The 21307-nt window shown below is 36.8% G+C and overlaps 1 protein-coding gene across 2 annotated transcripts; it reads right to left on the minus strand.

Moving 5' to 3' along the window:
- Window positions 1–263: 263 nt before the first annotated feature.
- LOC149208212 (putative disease resistance protein At5g47280) lies at window positions 264–4089 on the minus strand. 2 transcript variants are annotated; one of them, XM_089395959.1, is made up of 6 exons: window positions 3855–4089; window positions 3063–3769; window positions 2557–2969; window positions 1995–2350; window positions 1511–1719; window positions 264–1355 (listed from the first exon to the last, which is right to left on the minus strand). In XM_089395959.1, the coding sequence occupies exons 2-6, from the start codon at window positions 3760–3762 to the stop codon at window positions 520–522; spliced, it is 2514 nt and encodes an 837-aa protein (XP_089252085.1). In that variant the 5' UTR covers window positions 3763–3769; window positions 3855–4089; the 3' UTR covers window positions 264–519. The 2 variants fall into 2 exon arrangements, with proteins under 2 accessions (XP_089252085.1, XP_089252086.1); XM_089395960.1 differs by lacking the exon at window positions 3855–4089 and having other exon boundaries at window positions 3063–3832.
- Window positions 4090–21307: the final 17218 nt, after the last annotated feature.

Here is a 21307-nt window from a genome sequence, read left to right on the forward strand (position 1 = left end):
AATAACCATCCATGAAACATAAATCCAAAATTTACTATAAATTAAAATTTTTAATAAAAATACATATTTAAATATTAAAAAAACAATAAACTTAAAAAAATATAAATATTATTTTTCCCAGCTTTATATATTCATCTCATTCAAACACATCGTAATTTAAAATAACTGATTACAACAATGTAGAAGAGCTTTCTATAATAATTCTCACTCTTTCAAACTCACCATAATTTCAAATCAATGGTTACACCAACGAATGACAATACTTCAGAAAATATACAAATACCATATCATAGCTTATCCTAAAGAAATTCCCCACGCTATCTCTTTCTTAAAAGATATATCAACGACCCGTCAATTCACAAAACCAAATTCTAAAAACCCAAGACCCTAACCTAATTCCTGTAAATAATTCTAATCTCAAAAGCAATCCTCGCAGATTTTCAGTTTGTATATCAATCATCAACATAGGGTATTGCACTGAAAATATTGGACAGGGCAAGAGGATGTCCATGAATATTTTCAATCATCAAGCCAGTCCAAACTAAAGCGTTCTTCGACCACATCCACTGTAAGATTAGGCATGGAAGAGGCTTTGATAGCCAACCACTGTTGTCCGGTGTCCTCATCACAGATTACACGCTTTAAACACCTTAGATTGGCTAATGCTTTAGGCAGCATCTTCAGTCCAGAGCACTCATTCATGTCCAGCATCTTTAACTTTGACAGCTGATCAATTTCCATAGGAAGGTCCTTCAAAGACATGCACAGTGATATATCAAGAAATTCTAGTTGCTGAAGTCTGCAAATGGAAGGAGGAAGCATTGACAAGCTTGGACTTGCAGACAACCTCAGCAACCTAAGTGACCTTAAATTTCCCAAGTCATCAGGTAACTTTTGGATAAGATGGCAATTAGTGACAGACAACCTTTCCAGGGAAATTAAACTGCATATGTTTGCTGGCAATTCCTCCAAATCGCTACAGTGATCAAAGTTCATTTCCACAAACTTCGGGAACTTTAAGGCTTGTACATTACCAAATAGATTCATATTTCCCAAGCCCTCACATAGACAGACAGATAACTTTTCCAAGCACTCCCAGGATCTACTGTACTCGTAAAGAGGAGGCACAATCAACTTCTGAAGTAAGAGAGACTTGAGCTGGGTAGCTGAAGAAAAGCCTGCCAGCCCATTCAGTATTGCACGCTTTGTATTGTAATTATATATGATAAGAACCTTAAGCTTTGGCATATTATGTAAAAATGTTGGAAGACAGTATTCAGTTGCAGAAAAGAATAAAGTTAAAGCTTCCACTTGAGGGAAATTTATTTGACACCAATCTTGCTCTTCCATTGGACCTACACATCCCAGAAATGTAACAGTCAGTATGCTAAGTTGATGAAAATGCGTATAAATTACATTAACAAATTGGAAAATTAGTGAATTAAACTGATAATCTATGAATTTATTATAAATGTAAGCAGAAATAGAAATGAAGTGTCAGGAGTTTGACCTGTATGAATTGAAACAAACTGCGCTGTAGATGTCTGATCTTTGAGCGTTAGCCAATGTCTGGGAATACCATTCTCCTTGTGAGGCATGAAAAGTCTTTTACCATGAATGGCATTATCCTGGGTTGCCAGACGCAAGGCTAAATCACGCATTACGTCATGTTGAGAAAAGGAAAGCTCGCAACCACAGCCAAACGAGATGGCTGGAATCCTGACACATCAAAACTTTGTATGAACCCAAAAACCACTTGATGCGTAAGGGATTTACGCTTACCTTCCATATTTCTAATTTCTGATAGCAATCATGCAAAGAATATATAGCCTGAACTTGCTCGAGTACTTGTACTTAAGCCTCATCATTTTTGTGAAGTTCATTCTATATCAAAGAATGACACAAGCAAATTAAATTAAGTAGAGGCACAAATATGAAGAGAGCAACACAATCAACAGATTTGTTAAAGTAACAAATTTGAACAAGTTACTCACCCGGGATTGCTGGTGAGATTTATGAGATTTCGACTTGAAAGTTCTAACAAGATAACAAAAGCGCCTTGCCATTCCATTCCACGGACGCGTACCCAAATATCCAATAATGAGTCCACGTTGAATTTTCTACCCTTGGGAAATGCTCCCAAGTCCAAAAGGCACTCCTTTGATTCATCATCAAGGACATCTATGCTGGTTTCCAAGCAATCAAGAAGCTCCTCTCTGTGATATTGTGATATAGGTTCTGCCCTTGAAAGTTTCTTCTTCGCGTTTTCCCAAACTGGCAGTGGCTCATTACGCAAGGAGCTTCCAATGACCTTGAGGGCAAGTGGTAAACCCATACACATTGCTTCAACCTATAGATATTATACATGTTAAACGTTGACTTATTCTAAATTATTCAAAAAATTATGTACTTTTATTACCCTCACTATTATTCTTAATGTTGCAATTTTAGACTTGGAAAACCATTTATCCATGGAAAATCTCTCTGTATACTAATTCTTAAATAGGAGGATGGATAGACAAATATGAGATAACAAATAGTATGTCTAATGCATACCTGTTTAACAAGATATTCATCTTCTGTTTCTGGAATCGAAGGCTGTCCAAAGGCCCAGAAACAAAAAAGGGAGAGGGCATCAGTCCTCTGCAACATGGGTATGTGATACACATGGCTGCTGTTTGTCCTTGGAATGCTGTAATCCTGCCTGGATGTGATAACTGTCTTGTATCCCTTTGCATCAAACAATAACTGTTCGGCATTTGATCTCGACCAAACATCATCCAAAACGACCAAAGTTCGTCGATTTCCTTTTAGACTCAGATTTCTCTGCAGTTGGTTATGCGCATCCTCGATACTCTGAAAATCAGGTCTCTCAGCTCCAATTATCTTGTCCCACATAGTTTCCAAAAGCGCCTTTACATTTGGAGATTGTGAAACAGTAATGAAAACTATATTATTTTGGAAGAAATCTGATAAACACAAAAATAATGAGCACTTCAAGCCAAACTGAAGAAACAAAAATGGAAATTTGGAGTGAATATTAAAAGGGGGGGAGTTCTTACCTTTGACTTGAAGATCATTGCAAAGGGCTAATGCAAGGGTGGTTTTGCCGCTTCCACCCATCCCTTCGATCCCAATGATATTAACTTCATTCTGGAATAGGATTTGTTTGACATCATCGACAGGAATATTCAAACCCACTACAAAGCTCGGTATACCCGGGATTTGGGAGTTGCAGATACTGGTGGATTGTTCATCCATTGTAGTATCATGCAACCCATCAATGGAGCTATGAAATAGTTGCATTGTGCTTATTTGTTGAAGCATGAAGGAATTGAAAGTGGCATCACTAGTGAATTTGGCATTCACACTCTCAATTATATGCCGACCCATTTCTTCAACACGTTCAGATCGTTCGCTACAATTCTTGAAATCTACATTTAGCTTGTGGACATCAAGGATAAGGTTGGCCAGGCCTTGGGTGAGCAAAAAATCGTTGACATTCTTTTCTATCTTTAGGATCTGCTTTCCATAGCGATACCTTCTGTATAAATTAAAGCTACTCAGTTGCTCCAATTTTTTGACGAGATGAAGACCATCTTGCAGCTGCGCCTGAAAGTCTTTGAATGGGAGGCCTCTCTGAGGTGCGGGGACGTCTACGTCAGAAGAAAGCTTGGAGATTTCATCAATGGCTGGCTTGAGGAGCAAGAGCTTTTGCTTGAGTTCCTCGCTGGAAGATTTGCCGGACACAAAAGTATTCATGATGGTACTGTTTACAATGAACAACTAGTTACTATAAGCAAATCGACTACTGAATTTCGGATATCAATTAAGAAACAAGTTCATACTTATACCTTACTGCAAAATTCGATACGCAGCTTTAGAGTAGTGCGAGGACTCTCGGCTAGATTGAAGCGTCGACACAAATGACTTCATTCAAGTCGATTAATTGGTCTACCAGAACAGATGACACTCTTAAAAATAAATATGTCAGGCTCCTTTTTAAAGAGGAGCGTGTCGCTCCAGGAGATTGAATGCTGAGAAATTTCACATATGCCACGATTAAGCTTCGGGAAACTGATATGAAGCATCGTTGGCTGCGGACGAAATTCAAAGGATCTGAACATATGACGGTGTCCGACCACGTATTCACCTTTTTCAAATATTTTTTGTTGTACCAAACGTGCACTGCACTGCAATGGCAATGGTTAAAATTTGCGAAAATTGACAATCGCGTATGTAACTCCACAGCGTGGGATACGGAGCTATCAGATCGCCCATTATTTTGGCCGAATTTCACCTGTTTACGTCGAATTTGGTCGGATGTTCAGTGTGAATTTGGTCGGATGTTGCCGCAGAGTGCATAACATTTGGACATTTGTAAGCAAAATATCGACATTGCAGACATCTGTAAGCAGAAAATGAAATTGAAAAAGTTGAGATCAAGGGCCTCTATTCACAACGCGGCGTCATTTTTAAATCAGCCGCGGGTTGCGTGCGGGTTATGTTTTTCATTTTTTATCAAAATGTCAGTAATCAATGTCGGTTCGACAAAATTCCGCTCCGTGTTATGTTTTGATTGGTGGATGTTTTTTCCAAAATGTCGGTGTCGTAAGTTGAGGGCAATTCCGCAATGTCGGCCTCTCGCGTATCTTCTTTTTAAAGAAAAGTGAACTTCGTGTAATTGTTTTTTCTTAAATGTCAGCAGTGCGGTCGACAAATTCAGGCTTCCCCGTCCCTTCACTTTTCTCTTTTGGGAATGGTCGGTGGAGAAACACACGCTCACATCACCTTTGTTTTTAGTTAAAAAACAAATATATACTGTAATCAACTTTAATTGCAGTTAAATTAAGTTCAAATTAGCGTGACACTGGAGTGATTGAATTTTAATTTTACTTTGGAACGGTGTCATTTTTGTTATTAGTTTACTTGCCCACTGCGCTTTGTTTTTCTTTTATTAAATTTGTGTTTTTAAGGGTTAATCCTTCATATTATAAATAATATAGCAGCTAATTGTCTCCAGATTTGTTGTATTTTATTGAAATTATCATAGAGAAAAAACTATTTTATTTGGGATGGTCTTTTTAATGATTCTTTTACTTTTTTTTCACAATTTCGGTTTAACCAATAACAGGTGGGTTGGTTAAAGTAATTTGTAGATGATTGTTGAAAGTTAAAGGAGACTCTTTATTGGTATCAGAAGATGTTGATTCATGAGCATGCTTCAAAATACACAAAGATATATCTTTGTTTACCAATTGCCTATTTGTAGGGGTTACTAGTTCCTTGTTGAGTCCTCATGAGTCTGATGAATAACGACAATCTTATTTGTATTCCCCCAAATCATAACATCATCAACATCCTCATCTTCTTACTCAGAATAGAATAAGTCTCGCCCTCCATTTGGGGCAGGACACAAGGTTTATCTATTATATATTATGATGATTCTTGTTGGGATTTTACTAAGGGAAAGAATTCTATAAATGGCCATATGGGCCATATGGGGCAGGACACAAGGTTTATCTATTACCTATTATGATGATTCTTGTTGGGACTTTATTAAGGGAAAGAATTTTATAAATGGCAAGCTTGTAGACAGTCTCAACACCGAAATGCATTATTCTCGTAATCCAAAGATTCAATGGGACCAATGATAATCTTTGATTTTTAATTTTATTTGATTTGACAGCCCTTTGTTGATATCAATTTCCACACATATTCTGTCATAGGTGTATAAGCCAAGATGTCCTTGAGAAAGATCCGTGGAAAGAAAATGACCTAAGGAGATTCCAATATCCTGAAAAATTGAATGGTGCCATAGTTGGGCAGGCAGATTAAGAATTTGAACCCATATTGGAAGCTTGGTAAAACTATTGCAGAGGGTCGAAATCCAAAAACCAATGGGTTATAAACAAACTTGCTTTACCGAGAACCAAGGCCCACGAATTACGGCTTTCTGGTAATATCTAATTCAACAAAACACACTATAAAAAATCCTTTTGAGCATAAGATGACATTGCACTTCTTGGTGCAAGACGAATGAATCCACTTATAAATATCCTATGAATGAGTCCACAAGCCATTGAAGCATTATATGAGGCCTGCCACAACGTAGATCTCAAATAAGTCCTCCAGATTTGAGTGTGAAATTTCCAAAGAGGGCACAACCTCTGCTTTGTCGACCTGGAACAACCTAGGAGCTAACTGAGGTTGATGAAAGTTGGGACCTGTCCTTAGGGCATCCTTGAAAGACATGGGTTTTGATGTAGAAGATGCCCCTCCACCCCTGGATCCATCATACAGGCAAGTAACAAGAGAGATAGAGACATCCTTCTTAATGTCATAATCTTTGAGTACTAGTTCCATCTTAAGTTACCTTCCTTTGTAGAGGAGCCTTAATGAACCCACCGAAATTCCTGTTAATTCTTGTATCTTGGCTACGAGTGTGAGTACAACATCAGCTTCATTGACCCTCATGTAGAGGGACTCTCCAAAGAGAGACTTGACAAATATTGGTAATTTTTGGAGATCAATATCCCCAATTCCTTCCTCATCTGGCTAGTGTGTCTTGTCAAACACATCGCATACCTTTTCTACTTTATCACTCTCGAGGTGAGCTTCTCGTTCTGGCTTTTTGACAAACATTTTGCAGGAAGTCATCCCTTCAATGGCCACTCTAGGACATCACTTGACTCCCATATGGACATTGTTCACACCTAATCTTCAATGGTTGGGTAAACAGGAACGTGAACAGTCATCAAGAAGATGAACTGATCGGTCCATTTTATGTATATAAACAATAGTTGTCTAATGAAATAATCGGTCAGTTTTCTACTGCCCATTTTGGAGTTACCCTGGCCTGACATGGTATCATAGCGCAGGTCCCAGATTCCTTGTAACTCCCTTATCTCTGTCCTGAGCACTGCTCACTCCTGAGCGCTGCTCACTCCTGAGCGCTACTCTCTCCTGAGCGCTGCTCTGCCCTGAGTGTCATTAATTCTCTGCGCATCAGTTAAACAAAATTTTCCTGCGATCGCTGCCTCTCCACACCATATGCACTGGCTCTGCAACAGATCATTGAGAACGTTGTAGATCCTTCCGTTGAGGAGATTTCAAAGGAAACGTCGACTTACAGCATTTTGTTCTCAGGAACATTCAGGTACATTTCCCATTGTATGGTATCATACTCCTTGAGCTTCCCTATGGCATAATCATCAATAGCATTAGCATCTACCGCCTTCTTGCCCTCACCGGTGACATAATAGATTTTTTTCTGCCCCTCTTTCATCCGGGTTTCTATTGACATATCTCGTCACGCCCCTGAGCCTCAGATTAGAGCCATTGATAGCCTCACGACCTTGATTTCTGAGAGTTTGTTGGGCGCTCCTCCGGTGACCTTTGCAACTCTGAGCAAGGCAAGCTCAGCCTTGAGCTCCTTGAGCCGGCTTAACAACTCTGATTTTTTCTTGTTGCGGAGTTCATGAACCTTAATCCTGGCCTGAAGCGCCATTTCGATTCAAATCTTTTCGCAAGTCCGCTCTATGCCTCGGCTCCTTATCCATGGTGTTATAATTGTAAACACGGATAATCATGTCATCTGCACCAGCTACAACCCATTGTTTGCGTGCTATGAACTTGGCAGACCGCACTGCAAATAAGCACTAGCATTAGATATGTGCTTCACAGACAACTCATATATTCTGCTATGCCAATATGATGTATAGAACATGCTTCTACTGTGCGTACCTGGAAGTTCCGTGACTTCAAAAGACTTTGCCAAAGTCTGCCATAAATAAGATTCAGCTTAAATTAGGTTTATACAGAGAACTTAATTTCTGAAGGTGTGAACACCTCAGGCTGGGGAGGTCTGCATAAGATATTGTATGTGGCTCTATACTTGCAGCAAAAATAATCAAGACGTTTTTTTTACCATGCATTCGTTTGGACACGAAGCTGTGGGGATTGTTGAAGTGATCGTTAAAGCCTTGCCCCCTGTAATGTCATCGTGTATTCGGTTTTAGATGTTGGCTTCGAATTACAGTGATAGGTACTCCTTTCAAATGTTTTGTGCTTTGTTTGTCTTTGGAGTGTTAAAAAGTTGATTCGAATTACAGGGATAGCTACTCCTTTGAAATCTTTTGTGATCTGTGCGTCGCCTTTGAGATTGCGGGGATTATTGAAGTGATATATTAATACAATGAAGTGAAGTGATCCCTTGCGCATTTTTTCAATTGCATAATATATTGATATATTGAAGTGATATATTGAAGTGATCCATTGCGCATTTTTCAAAACATAGTAGTATTGCAGTGATATGTACAATGAAATGCTGATGCTTTTAGCAAATATTAGAGGGATTTGAAGGCTGTAACGTAAGGATTTTTTTAGCAGAAGTAATTTTTTACAGAATGCATTCAATCATCTCTACGGTCGGAATAGTTCTCACTGGCAAGGAGAACTATTCTGAATGGTCTCGGATGGTAAAACACACCCTCATCTACAATGAGTTGTGGAAAGGAGTGTGTGTCGAAGAAGAAGACAAAGACCCTGTGCAGCCTACATCAGATAAAGAACTTGTCATTTGGGAAAACAAGAACAACAAAGCCTATGCATTGATCACAGCATCTGTAAATGAAGAAGTAAGTCGTCATATTTCATCTTATTCCACTGCCTTTGAAGCTTTACAAAAGCTGAAAGAACTCTATGATTCACATTCTGCACTTGAAGTTGTTCAGCTCATGATTAAACTCTTCACTCTTGAACTGAAAAATAATGATCCTCTTGCTCTTGCATCTGAAGTAAAGTCTATAATGCATGATATTAAGTCCACTAAGGTTGAGCTGGATATCCCTCTTATTGCCTTTCTCAAAGCACTCTATCCTACCTACTCCAATTATCTTGAGTCATTACAAGCAAATGGAAATATCAAAGATATAACCTTTGACTCTCTTGTGAAAAAGTTTGCTGAAAGAGAGAAAGCCTTTGGAAAGAAGACAGTCCCTGAATCTTCTGAAGAGACTGTTTGCCTTGCTCATAAAGAAAAGCATCCTACTCAAGATTCTACAAGAGGAAGAGGTGGACGAAGAGGAAGAGGAAGATACTTCAGAGGCAGGGGGGGCAGACATTCTCAAGCAGAAAAAGCAGATTTGCATTGCATTCGCTGCAAACGAAATGGATCACATGATGCTTCTACATGCAAGCTACCATGGGACAAAATTGAGCAGAGAAGAAATCAGCAGAAAGGTAAAACTGATGACACAGACAAAGGTAAAACCCCTGAATCCGCTCACTATATTGAGGCACAATGTAACATTGGAGTAAATGAAGATTTGTTTAATGCTTCACTTGCTTCTTTGAAAAATGATTGGTTGCTTGATTCAGGAGCAACCTGTCATATGACTCATAGGAAAGATTTTTTTGAAGATTTCACTGACAATGTTGATGGAGCAGTATACTTTGCATATCAGTCAAAAATCAAGCCATCAGGGCTTGGCACAATCAGGCTTAAACTGCCTGGTCTTCCAGACTTTCTTCTGGATCATGTTCTATATCTCCCACAGCTCAAGATAAACTTGTTGTCCCTGGTCCACATCCACAGCAAGGTCACTCCATTCATATGTTTGATGGCAAGCTTGAGGTAAGAAAGGCATCTGACCACTCACTTGTCATGAGGGGTATAGAAGAAGAAAGACTTCTTAAACTGCAAGGAACCTCTGCTCATGCACAACATTTCTCATATATTTCTCATCATGAAGAAGGTACACTTCCGTCAAGTTTATTATGGCATGCTAGATTTGGACATTTAAACTATGATAGTCTCCGCTTGTTGAAGAAAAATGGTGTTGCTGGTTTGCCTACCATTCCTAGAAAACATAAGCAATGTGATGCTTGCATTCTAGGAAAGCACAGCAAACAGTCTTTTCATGATTCACATTCAAGAGAACATAGGAAGCTTGAACTCATTCATTCAGATTTATGTGGTCCAATGCATGTTCCTTCTGCAAATGGAAATAAATATATCATGACATTTATTGATGATTACACCAGAATGTGTTGGGTTTATTTATTGAAGAACAAATCTGATGCTTTTCAAACATTCAAGAATTTTCATAAGTGGATTGAAAATGATGCACAATCTCATATTGGGTCTATTCGCACTGATAATGGAAAAGAATATACATCAAATGAATTTGAAAACTATCTTCGCCAACATGGGATCAAACATCAAACAACTGTACCTTATAATCCCCAACAGAATGGTGTAGCAGAAAGAATGAATAGAACAATCTTGAATATGGTACGATCCATGCTTTTCTTCAAAAATGTAAAGATAATGTTTTGGGCTGATGCCGTTCTATGTGCTGCATATATAAAGAATAGATGTCCATCTAGTGCTATAAGAAACAATACTCCTTATGAATTGTGGTATGGACATGTTCCTTCGGTAAAACATCTCAGGATTTTTGGTTCCACCTGTTATGCTTTAATACCAAAGGTACATAGAAACAAACTTGGTGCTAGAAGTCGTAAGTGTATCTTCCTGGGGTATTCAAACACCTCTAAAGCATGTCGTCTCTATGATGAAGTAAATAAAAAGTTTGTTGTATCTAGAGATGTCATTTTTCTTGAATCATCCAAATCTGACAGTGTTGTTGAGCAGCAACTTGATCGCTTGGATAGATTCACAAAAACAAAATCATTTCAAGAGTTTGATAATCAGATTCCACATCTTGAAGGGGGGATTCCTATACTAGATCAACATGTGGAATCTTCTTCTGAAGAACAATCTCCCTTGCATGAAACTCCAACACCGGATGATCCTTTAAGTGATGTAATTGATAGAATTTTGAGACTCAATCTTGATTCAATCCCAACTCAATCAACAGAGAAGCCTAGACCATCTCAGAAAGGTCCCCCAAAGTGGCTGACAAAGACACTTGAAAGTGTTCATCCTGATGAAATTGGAAAAACAGGAACCAGAAATACAAACCGACAAGATGGAGGTGATGTAGATAACTCTAATTCACCTGTTGATATGGATGTTACTTATGATTGTGAATTGAACTTGTCTACAGATTTTGAACCAACTTCCTTCAAAGAAGCTGCTTCTCATGATGAATGGAAAGAAGCGATGCAGAAGGAGTATGATGCCCTCATAAAGAATGGCACTTGGAAGCTGGTTGATCCTCCATTTGGAACCAAACCAATTGGTTGCAAGTGGGTCTACAAGAACAAGTACAAAGTTGATGGCTCACTTGACAAGCACAAAGCTAGGCTTGTGGCAAAAGGTTTTGCACTGAAGGAAGGGGTCGATTATGAGGAAACTTTTTCCCCCACAGCAAAATGGGCCACCATCCGGACACTCTTTGCACTAGCTGCTCAGAACGGTTGGAAAGTCCATCAAATGGATGTAAAAATTGCATTCTTGAATGGAGATCTAAAAGAAAATGTTTTTATGTCCCAGCCTGAAGGATTTGCTGTGAAAGGACATGAACATAAAGTATGCAAACTTGTGAAGTCCTTGTATGGCCTCAAACAAGCACCACGAGCCTGGTATGAAAAACTAACTGAGCATCTTGTGAAACTCAACTTCAAACATTTTGATCTTGATGATGCAACTTTATTTGTCAAGAAAGTTGGCAAAACAGTTGTATATCTTGTGGTATATGTAGATGATCTTTTAATGACAGGGAACAATGAAAGCTATATTGCATCCATAAAGAAAGAATTAGGAAAAAGTTTTGAAATGACTGATTTGGGCTATGTTCATTACTATCTTGGCATTGAAGTAACCCAACATCCAAAATCCATATTTCTTTCTCAAAAGAAATACATTGGAGATTTGTTAAACAGATTTGGGTTGTGACTGCAGATCCCGCTAAAGTGGAAAATGTTATGATGAGAAGACAGAGAAACCCAAAGGTGACACAATTGTCTGTACGTGATTGAATGTACAAACGAGGGGATTCAAAAGTCATATTTCAAGACACGTGAAATCACAGAACTGGGCCTTGCCTAGTTGGAAAACTATTGAATGTACAAACGAGGGGATTTAAAAGTCATATTTTAAGACACGTGAAATCAGAGAACTGGGCCTTTCCTAGTTGGAAAACTACGCTTGGGAGCCCTGCAGAGAGTGAACTGCCTGTGTTGTGAGCAATAAAAATTGGTAAGGGTCGTGGTGTGTAACCCTGCTCACTATTGAACGTTGTTGTAAATTCTTGTGGATTGGAAGATTGCAGTTCCAAACAAAAGGTTTTGAGCCACGTCAATCGTGGGGTCATACTGTCGTAGTTTAAAGTCGTTATGCCAAGCGGGACTACTTGTTAGTGCCGCAGTGGAAAGTTCTACATTGTCGTTGAAGTTTAGGAGGATCCACATCCACAAACCAGTACAAGCCGATGTGCCACTATAAATGTGCAATTATGCCCTCTTTGTAGAAATGGAATGGGAAAGTTTGATTTCTTTCAATAGCATCAACTTCATTATTCATTACATCTACCTATTCATTTTTCTTTATAACTTCTTCAAATTCATTATTCATTACATCTACCTATTCATTTTTCTTTATAACTTCTTCAAAACAATTTGGTTGAAATGGGAAAAATGAAAAATGTACTACATTATCATTATCAGCGCCTGCATAAATATCACTCACTTTTTTTATCTTTTTATTTTTATCATAATTAGTTAGAATCACTATTAGATGATGAACTACTTTCGTCTTGAACCTACAACCGTGGAGTTCTTGTTGTAGGTGCTTGATTATGACAAAAGTACTTTTCCATTTCATTCCATGACTTGTCTTCCATAAAGTTAGCATCCCGCCTTGTGACAAACTTCTTAGTAATATGATTGTACAACCTATATGCTTTGGATTGTTCACTATATCTTATAAAAATGTATTTCTCACTCTTATCATTAAAATTCTTTCTTAATTTTGTTGGAACATAAGCGAAAGCAATACAACCAAAAACTCAAAATCTGAAACAATTACCTTTTCTCCACTCTATGCTTCTTCAGTACCTTACCTTGAACGCTAGAAGTTGGTGATCTATTCAATATGTATACAAAACATGCAATTGTTTTAGCTAAAAAAATCTCTAAACAAATTTCTTGCTATAAGAAAACTCCTAGCATTCATGATAGTTTAATTTTTTCTTTTTGCGACTCCATTATGTTGTGGAGTATATCTGGTGGTTATCTATTTCTTAATGGATATGTTCATATGACATCAACCTTATTTTTAACAAAATATAGTACTATTTTGATTTGTGAATTTTTCTTCAACATGTTGATACTTGGTAATTGATGTCAGTAATTGAAGTTTTATTCAACACGTCGATACTCAGTAATTGAATTTTTCGTCAACATGTCGGTGTGAATTCCTAGTTAGAAATATGGCAATGATAAGGGTTGTGATGGACTAGAGATTCCCCACAAGACATTGAAACTCCAAAGGCCAAACTGAATTGAGAACATATGGGTTTGTTGATGCTAAAATGCAGAGTTAGACCCATTAATATCCCATATCGAATTTTTTAATCAACTGTTAATAATTTAAAAGTATGCACCATAGATAATAGCCATGTACAAGTGGTAATGGAGAGACAAGTTGTGGTTCTTCTGATTTTAGATGTATCACCGACCACTGAATTGAGCTTATTCAATGATGGTGATTAATTAGGGTGTATGGAATAGCCTTCATTGCTCAAACTCTAGTTTTAGACCCTATTGTCTCGATCCCAGTTTTAGACTCTCTTGCTACTACTAGGTCTAGTGTACCATGTTATCTCGATCCCTAGTTTTAGACTATGCTGCTACTACTAGGACTATTATTGGATCCACTACTCTCTTACTCTCTTAACTAGCTCAGCTTAAGTACCTTCCATACTAAGCAAGCAACCTCCTTCATAAACCACATCACTTTCATAGTTTTCTGTTCAAAAAACGCTTCCAACTCTATGAGCATTATGTGCTTCTATTTCAGCAAAATTACGAATAAAACTCCCGACTTATTGTCAGGTTTTAGCTAAATCCTTAGAGCGCCTCAATACATATAAAGATATCTTTTTAAGATTATTTTGTCTAGGAGTGGACTATGAAGTATGAGTCCTAGTTGTGATGTGGGCATCTAAATGCCTAAGGCTGAGAATACTTGGTTGGGTAATCCTAGGGGAGCCCAGGTACAATTTTTTATAGCTCTTCTAACACTGAAGGAGAACAACCTAAGTGAAGTGGAAATATGAAGTTCAAAAACCTTTCACTTTTAAGGAGAGCCTAGTGAAAGTTAGTGTTGAATATGATAAATATCAGTGTTGTGTTTTCAATGGCTCCCAGCTAGAGTGGTTGTGATGGTGGTTTTCCATCCCATCCACCTAGGTCAAGTCTCCAACAACATGGTCCATCATAGTAAGGATGAAAGGATAAGCATCACGTTGGACTCTAGGATCTCGAATCCAGTTTCCATGGATCTCCAAATGTCTTACTCCTAAGATGGAGTATAAGTTTCTGAAATATGTGGCTTGCGAGCTACTGCATATGTTTGGGGTGGTTCCTAGTTACCTATAAAAAAAACACTAAGTGCGTGTTGTGTTAGTTAGAATAATTAATAATTAGATGTCGCCTTGTTAAATAAGTTGGAGACTAAGTGCAATCAACTTTTCCTCGGGTCAAATTCTATAATGTACCCTCATTAAATGTCCATGATTGAAGAATGGAGGAAGATCCAGGCAGTTGTTTTTTCCATGAATAAGAGTCAATATAGGATGTATTTGCTTAAAATAATTCAATTGCAGTTTGTCACTTTTTGACAGGTGAGGAATCAATCAATTTGAAGAGGGCGTTGACACCACAAACAAGATCTTCCCAACTTATTTCCATGGGTTGTAAACGGTAGCTTCCAACCAAAAAACATCATCGTAGCAACTTGTACATATCATTTCCGAATGCACAGTATACGTTGAGCGAAGCTGATAGGAATGAAAACTTAATCCATACAATTTCTATAATTAAAGTTTCCTTGTAAGCTAAATTGGATAATATTTAGTTAACGATGGCTTTTAGACTAATATCTATGGTATCAATTGATTGGAGTGGTGATTATAATTAGATAAATTCTATATCGCTGTAAATACTTGATTGGAAACCTGAGTACATCCAATAACATCTATATCGATGTAATACACTATGATTTAATATGTGTTTATTTATATTTTGTATAATACAACAATTATAATGACCTCTATCATTGTTTGAGTGTGACACATTGGGAATTAATAAAAACTTCATAGACCTACAAAATAACTAAAACTACTTATGATTAACTCTCCTGTAACTAATCATGATTAGTACAGACCAAGAATTGAGGTTTTGATTTCATATAAATATATATACTAAACTCTTCTTGTAGATAACTAACTAAGTTAGAGAATTACTAGTGTGTCATGTATATTATTCGTATCCAAAAGAGAATCCACATTTGTTTCATAACAATGTTGATGTTATTTTTTAAATAGAAATAAATAAATAAATCGTTCGTGATTAACTCAAATAATTAATGTATCATCCATGTATCAATTAGTAACACATGGCGTTAGTCTGAAGCAACCCTTCATTTTTCGGTTCGGCTTGGTACTTTTATGCAATGTCACTACCTATGGAATGAAATAGAGAGAATCATCAACCAATACCATCAGAGGGAGGTAGTGGTTAGTATTAGAATCATGGATTTGTGCAGATGTGGAGAAAAAGGGGATGGGGATGGGGATGTGGAGAAAAGGGATATGTGTGGGAGAAATTTTATTCAAAACACATAATGACTTCATATACTTTTTGTTTCGTACAACTATTTTTACAATTTAATATTTTTTCAAAAAAAATATCACTCTTTTGTTGTTACAATTTTAAGGACTCAGCTATTACTTTTGATTTACAGATAATGGGTTTTCAACCTTGAAATCATTGATTTATCAGTCTTATTTTAATTGTATAGAGAAATATGCGGAGAATAAATGTGATCAGAGAATTGATTTGATTGGTTATGGGGATGGTCATTAACATGAATATGTTGAGAAATCTAAGAGAAATGGATGCTAAGAGCAAGAATGATGAATTTATTGAAAGTTTTTTGGTTGCACATTACGTAGCAAGGAATGAAGTAGGTGTAGCTAGCACCACTCAAAGACTTCACGAAATGAAATGAGGACCATTTATGTTATTCTAAGTCTCCTTGGCTCTATGTCATACCATCTAATAACATATATAGTTGACACCCTCATTTTCCTAAATGGTTTATTCACTTAACCCACATGCTAATCGGTCTCTTGTTGGAAATTGTAATTACTCCCGCATTTAATAATTGGCTAAATTTGGAGAGTCAATTAACTCAGTCAAGTCAAGTGAGTTCGAGTTAAGTCATGTTTTGGAAAAAGTCAAATTTAGAGTGTGTGTGCATGTGAAGTTATTTTGAGTGAGTCATTAGTTGAAAAGCATAAATACCCCATGTTGGGCTTATTGTAATCAAGTCAAGTCAAATCAAGTGTATGTGTAAGCCAAGAGCTGCAAATCTACAGATAGTTGTATGTGAAAATGAATTTTGGTTGATCAATAGAAGAGTTGTAGTTTGTGTTATTGTGTGTGAATTTTGTGTTGTTTCGTGTCTTCCCTCTTTTTCCTTTCCTCCTTTTTTGGATCCATGGATTATGTGAAGTTATTTTGAGTGAGTTGCTAGTTGAAAAGCATAAATGCCCAATGTTGGGTTCATTATAATCAACTCAAGTCAAATCAAGTGTATGTGAAATCAAAGAGCCGCAACCCTTTAGATAGTTGTATGTGAAAATCAAGTTTAGTTGATCAATATAAGAGTTGCAACTCATGTTATTGTGTGTGAAGTTTGTGGTATTTTTAAGTGACTCAACTTGACTCAGCTAATTAACTCTCTAATTTTAGATAACTCTCCATGCAGTAGTAATTAGTTATCTTTAACACTCCCCCTTAATTACGAATGCTAAACTAAGACATAACTCATGACAACTCAAACAAGCCTATTGGTCTAAGTCTCAGCTACACTTACAACACCCAAGATTGCTTTATGAAACTCAAATACATATTTTGTTAATGGATTAGTAAATATATCAGCTAATTGATCACTTTATTTACAAATCCTCAAGTGGACTTCTCTATTTCTCACAAGTTCTCTAATAAAATGATATCGTGTATCAATATGTTTGCTCTTTTGATGAAACACACTATTCCTGGATAGTGCAATGGTTGAGATGTTGTCACAATATATTTTTGTTGATCCTTGTTGTTTCTTCTTGAGTCCATCAAATACTCTTCTTAAACAAAAAGCTTGACATGTTGTTGATGTTGCTGCTACATATTCTGCTTCTACTGATGAAAGTGTCACAATAGGCTACTTCTTAGATGCACATGAAATTGCACCCGAACCAATATCGAACACATAACCAAAAGTTCTCTTCCTATCATCCAAACTTCCTGCAAGATCACTATCTATATATTCAATCAAATCCTTACTATATTTGCTTGCACACATTATGCCAAAATATGTTGTTCGTACCATGTATCTTAGAATTATTTTTCTTTCTCTCCAATGTGAATCTTTTGGAGTCTCCATAAATATAGAAATCAAACTAACTCCTTGCAAAATATATGGTCTTTTAGCTAAGATACATGAGGCTTCCAATCAATCTTTTGAGTAAATTTGGATTGACATCTAATCCTTAATCATCCTTACTTAACTTGGTACCCATTGCAACTGGTGCAGGGGCAGGTTTACAATTTTCCATCCTTAATCTTTTCATCAAATCTCTAGAATGTTTATTTTGATGGATAAAGATTCATTTTTTAGATTGTTCAACTTTTATTCCAAAAACATATCTCATGAGACAAAGATCTATCATTTAAAATTCTTTCTTCATGGTTTCTTTAAATTCATATAATTCAATATCACCAGTATAAAGCATGGCATCCACGTATAAGAAAACAATCAAAATCTGTTGATGCTCATTTACCTTTGTGTACAAGGTAGACTCAATGTTGCTTTTGCAAAATCCATTATTGATCATGTAACTATTAATTCTTCTATACCAAGCTATAGGCGCTTGCTTGAGTCCATAGAACGCTTTCTTCAACCTGTAAACCTTGTCTTCTTTACCTTCAACTTCATAACCTGGAGGCTACTGCACATAGATTTCTTTTTTCTAGAATTCCATTCAAGAAGGTTGATTTCACATCCATCTGATATACTTTCCACTCATTTTGAGCTGTTGTGGCTAAGACTGCTCTTACAGTACCCAATCTAGCTACCAGAGCAAACATTTCTCCAAAATCTATCCCTGGTTGTTGCAAAAATCCTTTTGCTACAAGTCTTTCTTTAAATCTGTCAATTTCACCTTTCTCATTCAACCTTGTTTTGTACACCCACTTCACATTAATGAATTATTTATCCTTTGGCAAATCAATGAAATCCCATGTATCATTCTTTTCAATTGCTTCAATTTCTTTATCCATGGTTTGCACCCAATTTTCATCCTTGATTTCTTCTTCAAACAATGAAGGATTGAAAGAAAACAATGCAAAATTTGAACTAACATCCAAATCATCATAAATAACTTCCAGACTTCTCATTTTTCTCTTATCATTACTTGATTCATCACGTGATTAAATGTTGGGAGAATTCAAATCTATTGATCTGCTTGAAGATCCATGTTGTTTATGAAATCTTGGAGTACTTGATAGCGTGACTATGTTTGGTGTCTTCTCTTGTGATTATAGATGCTCTTTTTTTGCTACATCATTCTCTTCCATTAGTGATGCTCTTTAATCAACTATTTTATCTACAATCCCATTCCATGAAGTGGCGTTCTTACATCAATTGTTTTATCTATAGTCCTATTCAATGACTCTTGTTCCATGAACAACACATCTTTGCTGATTATGGTCTTCTTGGTGATAGGGTTATATAATTTGTAAACTTTTGACTCCTCACTATAACTAGTAAAATGCAATTTTCACTTTTATCATCCATCTTACCTCGTAGCTCCTTAGGCATAGGTGCATAAGCTACACATACAAACACTCTAAGATGAGACACGCTACAACACACTTTTGTCCCTGAAAAATAACTCTGTATCCCTTATGTATCAATTGACCAACATTTATCAAATTATGTTTGAGACTAGAGACATAATATACCTATGAAATTGTTTTCAACTCCCCCCACTTGGTCAGAATCTTAACTAGTTCTTTTCCATCTACATCCACAGTCTTACTAATGGACAACTTTACTACTGTCGTCACACATCGATCTAGGTTTGCTACCAAATTCTTGTTTCATGTCATATGGTTACTACAATCACTCTCTATTACCCACACATTATCAGAAGGTCCATGCATGCTATGGCAAGCTAGGAACATGGAGTTAGTATTTTGTTATGAAACCATCTCACAAAAATATAGAAAAGATAGATCAATGACTTAAAAATCAGCCTCTTCGAGGGGGAAACCTCCTTTACATTACACAAATGAACAATTCTTGGATGATACAAATGACAAGACCTCCTTTCTATATATAGGAGTCTAAGGGGTCATAATATAATCAGATCCAACATAAAAATAATAATGTAAAGGCATAACAATAACAATAGTGGGCTTCTATGGGGCATAATAATAACAATATGGGTACTACATGGGCACAACAATATAATAAGGGGGTTTCACTAATAATAATAAGGGGTTACACTGGTAGTATAGGGACCTAACATGCCCCTCTCCATAAAAAGGTGTTGTCCTCAACGCTTGAGTAGTTCTAGATGCTTCTGTATAAAATTATCATCATTCAATGTGGAATCTTCAGCAGGTAAGTTCTTCCACTTGATGAGATACTCTGAAATTGATCGATTTCATAGCTGTTGATTTCTCAGTTCTATGGATGCTTCAGGTTCCAATATGGTTTTTCCTTCTTGTCAAGTTCTGGAAATATTGTTTGAAATGGGATCTTCTACAACTTTTGAATGAGTTCCCACCCTGCTTCGTCATTCTTCCATTCATCCCTTGCTTCGTTTATCAAATTTGGTTGGATAATTATACCAACCTCTAGCATTTCTGCAACCATATGTTCAATTTCACTCCTTTGGGCATATGGATATATGTAAGGCATGTTGTTTGGAGGAACAGTTCCTGGAATCAAATGAATAGCATGATCATAATCACGAATAGGTGGGAGGCCTTTGGGAGTCTCAAATACCGTGGAATGATTGTCCAAGACTTTTTGGAGATCTCGAGAAATAGATGATTTCGATACAGGAACCTCTAGTGAACATAATTGTGTAATTACACCTCGTTGTTTTTTCTTTAGAAGCTTTGTCATTTCGTTAGAGCATATTATCTTTCCCGGTTTCCCTATGATACCCCTTAATTGAACTTCCTTTCCTTTCGAAGAAAATTTCATGAAAAGTTCTTGCAAATTAAAAGCTATTGTACCCAAGGATTGTATCCATTGGAATCCTAGTACAACATCAGCACCACCCATTGGAATGGAAAGCATTGGGCTATTCAATACATATTCTCCCATGGATAGCTTGATATTATGGCACTTTCCAGAGCAATTTATGGTTCCTCCACTTGCAACCATCACTTGAAACTTTGGTGCTGGATATAGGAAGCAATTCAATTCCTTGGCTATCTTACAATGAATACAATTATGGGTAGTGCCCAAAACAATCAACACTATTACCTTTTTCTTCTTGATATGTCCTTCTATATTGATAGTTTGAGGAGTGGTAATTTTGGCCAATGCATTACAAGATATGGTCGGATTCATTTCTTATTTCTCTAGGTTTTGTTCCTGGTGTATATCCTCCTTTTTTGATGTTTCTTGTTCCTTTTCTTCCTCCTCTTCACAATCTATGTAAATTAATTTCTTCTCAGCACACTTATGACATTATTGTATTTTCTATCACAACTGTAACAAATCCCTTTTGCTCATTTTTCTTCCAATTGTTGTGGTTTCAACCTTGTAGGTTTTGGAAGGCTAGGGGAAACAAAACTTCCATCTTTATAGTTGTGAGTGGTAGGCTTCCTTGTTGCCATAATTTTGCTTTCCATTTTTGTTGCCAACTTGAATGCGTTCTCCAATGAATCAAGTTCCCAAAGGTAAACCTCATGTTGGATGGTATCCTTTAAAGTCCCTATGAACACATCAATCCTATGTTCCTCTGGAATATATTTTACACTTATATTCAATTTTTTGAAGTCCTCAATGTGCTCCATCATTGAACCTTTT

The sequence above is a fragment of the Pinus tabuliformis genome, chromosome 1_2 (genome assembly GCF_031772625.1).
Source record: "Pinus tabuliformis cultivar Carrire ecotype Pingquan chromosome 1_2, CPIR1, whole genome shotgun sequence".
NCBI lineage: Eukaryota > Viridiplantae > Streptophyta > Pinopsida > Pinales > Pinaceae > Pinus > Pinus tabuliformis.

Coding starts and splice junctions, on each gene's coding strand:
- LOC149208212 (XM_089395959.1), bottom strand. CDS start 3,762: ATGAATACTTTTGTGTCCGGCAAATCTTCCAGCGAGGAACTCAAGCAA. Junction 2,351..2,556: donor ATGAATATCTTGTTAAACAG/GTATGCATTAGA, acceptor TAATATCTATAG/GTTGAAGCAATGTGTATGGG. Junction 1,356..1,510: donor GTTTGTTTCAATTCATACAG/GTCAAACTCCTG, acceptor TGGGATGTGTAG/GTCCAATGGAAGAGCAAGAT.